The following is an 11,098-nucleotide window of genomic DNA, read 5'->3' as shown; positions in this document are numbered from 1 at the left end:
ACCAGAATGACAGGAACTCCAAATATGAAACTACTGTTACAAATTACCATCTGTAGTGCAGTAGCTTAGATCACAGGTATCAGTATATATAGTTAGTCAGGGTGAGAATCTTTCCAATTAACTGCTAGATTCAAAAATCTTCTGAATATTCTCAGGATCATTGCCTTGTTCATCTTTTACATATAACTGTATGGCTTGACATTGTCATGTTTCCTAGCTATGACTTAAATTTTAATGCAAAAACAGAAGCTATATTTGTTAGGTGAAAAGTCAAAATGAACTCATTTATTTCTTATGAAACTATGCATTTTATTTATGACTGTGCATATCCAAATCTGTAAATGCCATGGCGAATATAGTAGTAAGTTAATTATTACATACAAAATGTACCCCTTAATATACATAGTGATTAATTTCAGAATGTGGGATCATATATTCAGGAAAGAAAACTATAGCTATTGTATTACTAGTTTGCAAGATAATAGCCACTAACAGAACAGAGCTGTTTAACACTTACTATCCCATGAAGAAATGAGGCAAAGCAGTCAGAATACTTCCAGCTCCCATAACAGCACAACCTATGCCAATGATTTTTGGCCTGTGTAGTTTGGATCCAAAGTAACTTACAAACACAATTATGAGCAAATTTCCTAGAAAGTGAACAAAGTTACATCATCACGATCCATTCCAGCAAATATCAATTGTGTCTACTTTTGCTTCAAATAAAATTGAGAAAACAAAATGAATGAGAATAGAGCATAAGATATAACACTTTTCCTTGAAAACTAGACAACCTAGTGAAAAGCTAGAATAATACAGGGATTAAAGTATCCTAGTAGTTGGGAAGCTGATGCAGAAAAATCACCAAGGGTCTGAGGTCAGTATGGGCTAAAAGCAAGTTCAAGGACAACCTGAATTACAAAGTAAGACTTGGTCTCATTAAAAGAAAAATTTGTGTGCTTTGAGGAACATGAATAGTTTTTCTTTTTCAAATAGTATAAAATACCACATAAGCTTTGGGAATTTTTGTTTTAGAGTAGTAGACAATAATGAAAACTCTTGAATCATTTGGTCATATTAGTAAAGTGAAATTTTAGTAAAGAATTGAGAGTTGACCAGATGGCATTAAGATGAGAAAAAGAGGGAGAAGAATCTTCTTGCCCCCAAGGAGAGGCATTCATAAATGCATGTAGTCATTTGTTTCTAGTATTCTTTAAATTTCTATTACAAGGGCTGGCCAAATAGCTCAGCGGACTAAAGTGCTTGCAAGCAGGCACAAGGGCTGGGGTTCAATTCCCAGGGCCTGCCGAGCTGGCCCCACCCTGGAGTGCGCTAAGATGGCTATTGAGACTGGGCATGTTGGCATACACCTGTAATCACAGCACTTGAGAGGCTGTAAACAGGCAGATCACTATGAGTCTGACCTAGTGGTGAGACCCTGAACACCCTGTAGACCCTTCCCTAAAAAATAGAAAGAAAAAAAAAGAAAAAGAAAATTTAACTTCATTTTAGAGATGTATAAAAGGAAAGAGATAAATAATATAATAAAAAGAAACAAAATAAATTTCCAAACTAAACAAAGTCTTAAGCAATTAGGTGACAAATTCTTCCATTTGTAGTAGAAACACTGTACAAAGAAGGTCACCAATGTATGGTGGTAAAATTTTAACAATTGAGAAGAGGCACCTATTGTGGCAGGGAATCACTGGTAATGATTTCTCACTTACAACACTGAGTGTTATGAAGCAGTCATGAATGTCTTAAATGTTTTAATAATAAATTATTTAAATTATTAATTCTGTGTAATATTTTAATGACACAGAGAAATAAACACATTCCCAATAGGCAGGGGATCAGAAAATATGCCATTCATTCCATTCTTTCTGGAAGTAATTGCTACCTGGAAATATACTCCAGAAAACAGAAGAATAGAGTTGAAGTTACAAGAAATCAAGATTCAGAGGTAAGCAAAGGAACTCTAATAAGTTCAAATAATTAGTAAGCTAATTTGAGAACTCTATACACTTTCTTTAATCTTAGTAAATGGAAGAATGAAATATATGTTGGGAGAGTGTAATATTTTCTGAATTCTGAAAATTCAGAATTAATAAGAAAAAATATAGATATTTCTTCCTTACACAATTCCTTTTAAAATAGTTAAGTATGTTTTATAGAGTGAGAGATGGTAAATTTAAAGAAAATATTTGAAATCTATATGACAAATCTAATTTGGAGACTTCTCCAAATAATTAAAAAGAAACACGAAGAAGAAAAAATTAGTATAGAGATAAGGAGTTACTGTGATGATCCATCTTGATTGACAGCTTGATTGCTTTGAGAAATGTCCAGGAAATTAGTAAAGCACATTTCCGGGTTATCAGATGACTGACATGTTGGACAGCAAACCAGAAGGGGAGACTGAAGCTGAATATAGGCAACACTATCCAATAGCGTGGATATGAGGGAGGCAACAAAGGGACAGGGACTCTGGTTCCTTGCTCGCACGAGGCGAGCAGGTTTCTTCCCCATACACTTCCGCCATGATCTCTCTGCCTTATTGTAGGACTAAAAGCTAAGGAGTTGGCTTACCATAACTGAAATCTCAGAAGCCATCAATGAAAATAAATCTTTTCTCAATAAGTTAACTTGCACAGGTATTTGGTCATAATGACAAAAGCGAACTAATGCTGTATAAACTCATAATTTTTTAAAGTTTAATGACTATGTAACCCCTCACCATTGTGGGAGAAAACATTAAAATTAAACTGAAGACAACAAAACAATATTTTCAATGTTGTAGGAAAAAAAAAAAAGAATCAGTCGCTAGTATACATGTAACACATTGCTCCAAAACCATTCCATCTTCCCTGAATCATAGAGTCGTGGTTGTCTCACAGCTTGTCTTCATACGTGGAAATCTTGAGGGAGACAAGGAAAATCTTCACAGTGTGTTGGTGTTAAAGCCATGAGTCTCAGGAAGATCAAATTTTTTAAATATCCTAACTGCTAGGTAAGTGCTAACTGCTGACATTTTGAGCCAGTTAATTCTTCATTGCTAGGGTCTTTCTCATACAATGAAGGAAGTTTAAAAATATTCCTGTTTTCTACTTGAGGTACTAGTATCCCACTTCGCAATCATGACAAATAAATCTGTCTCCATATATTGCCAAATGGACTGAGGGACAGATGTACCCAGCTGAGAACTAGAGGCGCAGAACACATGAACAGGATTACTTCCACACATATGAACATTAAATTAAATAAATAAAAGTTACCTATCTCAAAGCCTCCATCAATGAAACCAGAAACAGAAGAAGATAGGTCAAATCTCCTTTCAATATGAGTAATGGCAGTTTTCATACTGATCCCAGCTATCAACTTACAAATAAAGCTGAATGACAGAGCTGCCAAGAACACCTAAAAAAAAATACAAACAAAAAAAGCAAAAGGAAAAGGGATGAAAAAATCAAAGGACTCTATAGTGTTTATAGGTATAGAAAATTAAAACAATTTTTCCAAAATATTATTTTATCATGAAAAGCATGTCTATCATTCTCCTACAGCAATTGATACTACTTAGCCATTTTAATATTTCTTCATTGTACAGAAAAAGCATTTCCTAACTTCGTTACATCAGATTATTTGAGGAGTACATTTAAACTTTTACTTTAAACTAATGTCACTAACTGATATAAAGGCTGGACAACACTCTCCATGGGACAGGGTGGCAAGTCTATTTTCTGTTGCATAGCCCAGACCAATGGAGGGTAGTGGCAGGACATTCTCAAAAGCAGCGTTTCCAGAAATCGGGCTGAAAGAGAGAAAAACACGCTGACTATAAAAGTTCTAACAGTTGAAATCAAGGAGGTAGGCATTTCAGAAATCATCAGGAAATCCTATGAAAGGAGATACAGAATAATCTGATTCTTATCCTAATAGATGCTTTTAAGAAGCTCAGAAAAAAGGTTTTATATCTTCTGTGGCTTTATTCTTTAAAAAAGTGTTAGCTTGAGACCAAACAGGTACTTGTAGAGTCAAAGTTCTCAGAAATTGATTCTACAATCAATAAAGGAGTAACTGACATAAACTCAACTCGCATAGTAGGATCTCTCCAATGAGCTAAAATTTTAAGAGTATGAAATGGGTTAGTTACATTGATGATATATTTTCTTATGCTGTTGTTGTAACACCTTCTAACTTTGTTCTAATGAGAGAGTAAAATTCAGAGAAACAGTGTCAGAACTTTCTCAGAGCTTAACAAAATGCCAAAGAGAAGAAAGCTCACATCTTGCATGATAAGCCTTAGACACCAGTAGCATACAGACAGAGAACTTTTAATTCGGAGTTTTCAAAACAAATGCACAAATGTTTATAATCATCTCAGAGATTTTTAAGCACTGCTGGCAGAAAGAGAAGACTGACATTGAACTGAGAGGTAAAGTCTGTGTTTACCTGCTATCGTGGCAGGTCAGCTATCTATTGTGATGTGAAGTTCTGGACTTGAAGCCAGAGGACTTCTCCAGGTTTCCACCTGCTCACAGGTACCATGTTGGTGAACTTATCTGCACCTCGATTGATTCTCTCAGCAAATATTTTGTTGAACAGCCACAAAAACAGCACTTACTCTGCTTAGTGATGGAGTTGAAATGGGCATGGCGGGACACAAAGAGTCAAAGTAGAGACAATAAACACTGTAAAAGAATTTGTGTTTATGGGGGCAACAAACAAGATAGACAGTGATACTGTCCCTGGTACAGATCCAACACTTGCTCATACAAGTTTATGTTAAGAAATATAGAGGAAAAAATGATTAACTTCCCATACGTTAAAGTATTAAAGAATATGGTATCTGAGGAGGTAATAGGAGTTTGTAAACTAAGGGTTGAATAACACATTTAAGATAAGAAGTATGCAAAAGCCACTTTTTGGTGGTGCAGAGAACTAGTACTTTATAAAATAGAAGGAATATATACCTATATACAACTGAAAGATAGAAACATGAATAATTGAAAATATCCCAAATACTGGAGGTTAATCTATATTTCTAAAATGTGATGTAGGGGCATTAAATTTTAAGGTTTAATTCTGATAGACATGATATAGATAGATAGATAGATAGATAGATAGATCTTCAAAAATTTATTAAAAAGCTGAATTTTTAATTGATGAATACAGTTAGAAAACAAAGTTTTCAGATACACTTAAGAATTTTTAGGGCAAAATCAGATTTTGTTATAATAATGCAAAATAAAAATTTCAGTTTTGTTCTCAGATTTCAAGTATGGATCACTGGGTATAGGAATATTAAAAATTTTGGATGATAAATTCCAGCAAAAGAAAAGTTTGGACCTTAAACACAGTGCAATCTTTTTTTTTTTTTTTTTTTTTTTTGGTGGAACCGGGGATTGAACTCAGGCCCTTGCACTTGCCAGGGAAGTGTTTATTCCACTGAGCCATCTCCCCGGCCCCTAGTGCAATCTTTTTTAAAGACATATTTAAGTTGCCCATAAACAAGCCAGCAGACACAACGAAGGCAGATCTGGAGCTCAAGAGAACCGTTTGCTAGGGAGTAGTTCTGAGATTGATTACTTTCCAAACTGTAAAGTGCCTCACTGGGCACTGGTGGTAACCGCTGACACTCCGGAGTTTGTGGAAACCTTGGGTAGAGGAGTGTTTGGCACAGGATGGAGTGACAGGTGGCTTCCGGGTCACCACTGTCATTCACCTCATCAATGGTCTTCCCCTCCTCTCTTCCTGAGCACTTCATTCTCATCCTGAGAATGAGGGGCTCTCCTTCAGACCTTGCTAAGGGCCCATTACAAGAAATAGTAATGATGATAACAAGGGAAATGTGAATTCCAGTGAAAAGAGCAGGGTGGCCGCTGTCTCAGCACATACTTGCCAAGAGACTAATGGAAGTAAGAGAACTGTAAGAAAGATAATAGGAAAAGTTACACATTTAAAACAGTTTGAGGAGAATTCCTTAAATTGAAAAAGGAATCTAAGGCTGGCGAGATAGCTCATCAGATTAAGCACCTGCTTAGGGAAGCACAGGGAGGGCGGGTAAATCCCCGGCACCACATGCTGTGCCTTCCCAGCCCCCAGGGCATGCTGAGCCAGACACTCCCAAATCAGAGCGTGGTGGCACACTCTTGTAATCCCAGCACGGGGGAGGCTGAAAACAGGAGGATCACTAGGTGTATGAGCTGTACAGTGAGACCCTGAAACAACCAAATACATTAAAAAAAACAGGAATCTATTGCTACCTGAAGATAGTGCATGAAATTCATAAGACAAAGCGCTCAAAATGCTCGCTAAAAGTTCTGTTTTTCCTTTAAAGAAAATAACGGGGCTGGGGAGATGGCTCAGTAGAATAAGCGCTTGCCTGGCAAGCACAAGGGCCTGAGTTCAATCCCCAGTTACACACACACACACACACACACACACACACACAAAAGAAAATAACGACACAGAAGGAAAATAGTCATACTATTGAAAATTTAAAATTCTAGATTTAAAATCAGGCAGTAAAGAAAGTTAAGGAAGGATATCATCAAAAGATATGACATATGTCTTAGTCTAGAGGAAGTGCTATCACAAACTATAACCAGGTAGTTTAGAATAAAACATACCACCTTGTCCGTCTGAGAGCTGAGAAGTCCAACTTTAGAGCTCCAGCTAATTTGATATCTGGTTGTCTTTCCATTATCTCATGTGGCCCTGAGGGCTAGAGTTTCCCCTCAGTGCTTTAGTATAACGGTCAAAATCATTTTCATAGGAACTCTAGACCTCACCAGTTTCCAAAGGGCCCACTTATGGTGATTATGATAGAAAATGTATTTTGAGAAGAAAAACTCATATTGTAACATGTTATAATGTTTTGTGATGGAAATATAAACTAGTCTTTCAGAAACATAACAAAGCAGTAAGAAAGGAGGATAGAAAGGTAGAAGGAAATTTTCATAATAAGCTTGCACATTAGGAGGGCTGGCGAGATAGCTCAATGCCTGTGTAGGCAAGCACAGGGATCGGGCTTTGATCACTGGCATGCCCCGCCCCTGGGCTCTCTGAGCTGCCAGGCATGGTGGCACACACCTGCAATCCCAGTGCTGGGGAGGCTGAGACAGGAGGATCACTATGAGCCCAAGCTGCATAGTGAGATGCTGTACCAAATACTTAAAAAATATTCCCATTAGAAAAAAAAATTAAATATGTCAAACATATGGAAACATTTACTAGTTTAATGACTTTTTTAAGTTAAATGAGTGGCAATAATGATATAAAAAAGAGGGAAGATTAGAAAGCTAGATTTTATTATTAGAAGGTACTTATATGACCTGTCAAATGATACGAAGTTATTTGAAAGTAGGATTTAACTAGAATTAGTTTTAAATGTATACAGCAAACATAACAGTAACCACTATAAAAGAGGAAAGAATATGCAAAAAGGGAGAGAAAATAGGATGATGTGAAATACTCAAATTGCTAATGGCAAAATGTAATAGACAAAGGAATGAAAGAAACAGAAAAAGTGTAATCAGCATAATAGATATTAATCCAACTATAACAGTAGTCACTTTTAATCCAAAGAGTACTAATTAAAACAACTGAGATTGTCACAGGATATAAAAAATCGAGACCTAATTAAATGTAGTTCACAAGAAACCCATTTAAAATATAAAATATGGTGAAAAATATAAGTCGATACAAAACACATTCACGCCTACACTCATGACAATGTCAGTGTGCATGGGAAGCAATGGGAACTGTCATTCGCTGCTAGTGAGAATGAACAGACCACTTAGTGGTTTCTTTTTTCTTTTTGTATTTTTTAGGGAAGGGTCTACAAGGTGTTCAGGGTCTCACTACTAGATTGGACTCCTAGTGGTTCTCCAGATTACAACCTCCCAAGAACTGGGATCACAGGCGTGTGTGCCATGCCCAGTCTCTATTGCCTTCTGAGTGTGCCCCGGGGGTGGGACCCGCATGGCAGGCTCAGGGATTGAACTCCCAGCCCCTGCGCCTGCTTGCAGGTGCTTTAATCCCCTGAGCTATTTGGCCGGCCCTCCACTTGGTCGTTTCTTAGAAAACAATACAGTCTTTTTTTTTCAACTTTTTTTTTTTTTTTTTTTTTTGTGATGTTGGGGATTGAACTTGGACTTTGTGCTTGCCAGGCATACACTTAATGCCACTGAGCTATATCCCAAGCCCAAAGTTCCTTGGTGTTTCCTCAAAAGAAGTAAAACTTCATGTGCAAACAAAAATCTGCATGCTGATGTTTATAGTAGTTTAATCTATATTGTGAAATCAGTATGTGTACAGATAAATATAGTATATCCAAACAATGGAATCTAATTGAGTGCTCAAAAGAAATAAACTACCCATTGAAGGTGCCTTACAGGCAATCCGTTAAAGAAAGAGAAGCCAGGTTCCTAAGGCTGATTTCAATACTTTATAAAAGGCAAAACTATGGAGACCAAAAAGAGGATTAATTGTTGCCAGAGGTTTTTTTGTTATTTATTTATTTATTTATTTATTTATTTATTTATTTACTTTGTATTTTAGTACAGGGTCTACAGGGTTTACAGGGTCTCACTACGTAGATCAGACTCATAGTGATCTGCCCGTGTTCAGCCTCTGAAGAGCTGGGATTACAGGCGCGCGCCACCACACCTACTCTCAGTCGCCTGTCTCAATTTGGGGCCCGGCACGGCACACCAGGGACCGAACCCTGGCTGCTGGGTCTGCCTAAGCAGGCTGTTTAATCCCCTGAGCTATTTGGCTGGACCTTGCCGGAGGTTTCGCGAACGGATGAAGAGACAAAGCAGAGGATTTTTGAGCAATGAAACTGCTCTGTGTGACAATATAATGGTGACTGTGTGACATAAAAACTAGACAAAAGGAATGATGAATAGAAAGAAACGGATTACCTGTAACTATGCAGAAACTGTAGTGAAAGGCTGGCAAAGTCAGCATCAGGAGGTACAACAACAAATTTCAGAAAACATATTGTTTATGCCAAATATTTAAAAATGTCTAATGTTTGAAATGTCTATCAATATGCTTCTTCAGCATTATCAGAGGAAAGGAGACAAAGCCTTGATAAAATTAATAATAAGTGTATCATTCATAGTAAACTCACTAGGCAGATAATAAAATATCCTTAGACTCTTAATGAATAGAGCGATTTGTTCTAATGGTGTTTGTAAATAGGATATCATGTCCGCATCTTGTACAGCAATTAGCCACCAGGAAGAATGTATGCAATGTGTGAATTATTGAAACTGTCCTACCAATTTGATTTGAAAAAGGAAAAAAAAATCTAAAAAAAAAAATCCTTGGAATTATACAATGTGTTTTAAAAATTAATATGCCAAAATCAGAAATTAGCAAATATAGCTATCACTGCTGTATTTGTAAAGACAGAAGAATTACCTAGCCCCAGTACCTCAAAAGAAAAGAAAAAGAGAGAATAATTAGCTAGAACCATCATTTTAAAGTGTAAAAATATCTTTTATGTTTTTAAGTTCTCCAAGATAATTCAGAAAAATAAGTAGAAATATGAGTTTAGAAAGCTGATTAGCTCTATAGTACATATTTTGATTTCATTTATATTCATCACTAACAAACATCAGACAACTTGATTAAGATATTATTTATAGTAATATTAAGCAATATCAACTCTTTAAAAAGAAATCTAACAAAGCATGTTTAAGGTCTTTATGGAGAAAATTTTGAAACTTCAAAATTAGTATCATTTTTAAAGTTGGAAAGTTATATCACATTCATGGAGAACAGAAGAAAGGAAAGAGGAAGGGAAAAACCTATGTATATAGATAGGATAGCTTGGGTAATTGTGCTGCTGCTTTCTGCTGTTCTATTGAAAGAACAGTTAATGCTTACATTTTTTCTTCTTTTAATTTTTTTACTAATTTTGCATACTGATCTTTATAATCTGAACAACTAATTGGAAGACAACAATATACAACATAACAACCATATTTAAAAGATTTATATCATCCCAAGCCACTGAGCAAATTCAATCATTTCAATAAAAATCTCCAAACAGATTTTCATTAATGTTAATTTTTAAAAATCTATAAAAACTGTTTTGAGCACCAAGAATAATGAAGCTAATGTAAATAAGAGTAAAACTAGATTTCTTACCCAAAAATATAACATTATTATGAAGCTCCAGATAGTATGTATCTGTTCTATAGGATTAAATTACCAAATAAATAAAAGATAGAACTCAGAACAGACTAATGCATAAATGAAACTTGAAATAAGACAATAAGGTCACAGCTGTAGATGGATAAAGGGGGGGCTGGTCAGTAACAGAACTGGGAAAGAATCAGTTATTAATATTGGGAAGAGAGAAAATTAATTTTCTATTGTAAATCTTACCTAAAAGTTAATGCTATATAAGTGAAGATTTTAATATCAAAAAGAAAGTGTATAAAGTTTTCTCATCTTGCAATATTATTGATAGTTATTCCTTTATTATTTGATAAGCTCAAATAAATTAAAATTAAGAATACTTGTTCACCAAAAAATTCACTGCGAAAGTAAAAATAAGTTGAAATTAGAAGATATTCTTCTCACCTCTAACATATTAACACTAAAATGCTATATTCTTGTAAATAAATCATACAAAATAAGAAATAAACAAATGGTACAATATGAAAATGGACAAAATATAAGCATAAGTTTTCACCAAAGAGAGAGAACATGATTAATAGATAAATGAAGCGATGCTCAACTGTAATCATCCATGAATGCAAACCAAGATCAAAACTAGATAACATTTTATGCCCACTTAAGTTGGAAAAACTCAAGAAATCTGCTAATACCAAGTACTGGAGGGAAAGTATATCCAGATTTTCACATATATTTTGCTGATAGTCATGTAACAAGTATAATACTTAAAAATACACAATATAATTCTTATTCTAGCTATTTCAATTCTCAGTAGTGTATTGTCAAGAATAGCTCCTGGATACACCAGGAAACATGAATAAGAATATTTATCTCCACATTATTTATAACAGAAAAACCCTAAAAACAATTTAGAAATGTATGAACAATGGAGAAAAAA

The 11,098-nt window shown here is 35.3% G+C and overlaps 1 protein-coding gene across 1 annotated transcript in view; it reads right to left on the bottom strand.

Moving 5' to 3' along the window:
• Nucleotides 1-11,098, bottom strand: part of LOC111817612 (solute carrier organic anion transporter family member 1B1-like) — a 101,968-nt gene that overhangs the window by 79,351 nt on the left and 11,519 nt on the right. Inside the window, exons 4-5 of the mRNA XM_023718950.1 lie at nt 3,276-3,417; nt 518-650 (exon numbers count right to left, since the gene is read on the bottom strand). Coding sequence (XP_023574718.1) covers nt 518-650; nt 3,276-3,417 — 275 coding nt within the window. The remainder of the gene's footprint in view (nt 1-517; nt 651-3,275; nt 3,418-11,098) is intronic.

Source organism: Octodon degus, unplaced genomic scaffold, assembly GCF_000260255.1.
Source record: "Octodon degus isolate 3935 unplaced genomic scaffold, OctDeg1.0 scaffold00064, whole genome shotgun sequence".
NCBI classification, from domain to species: domain Eukaryota; kingdom Metazoa; phylum Chordata; class Mammalia; order Rodentia; family Octodontidae; genus Octodon; species Octodon degus.
Note: the sequence above shows the minus strand (reverse complement) of the source record. Positions and strands in the feature narration are given on the sequence as shown.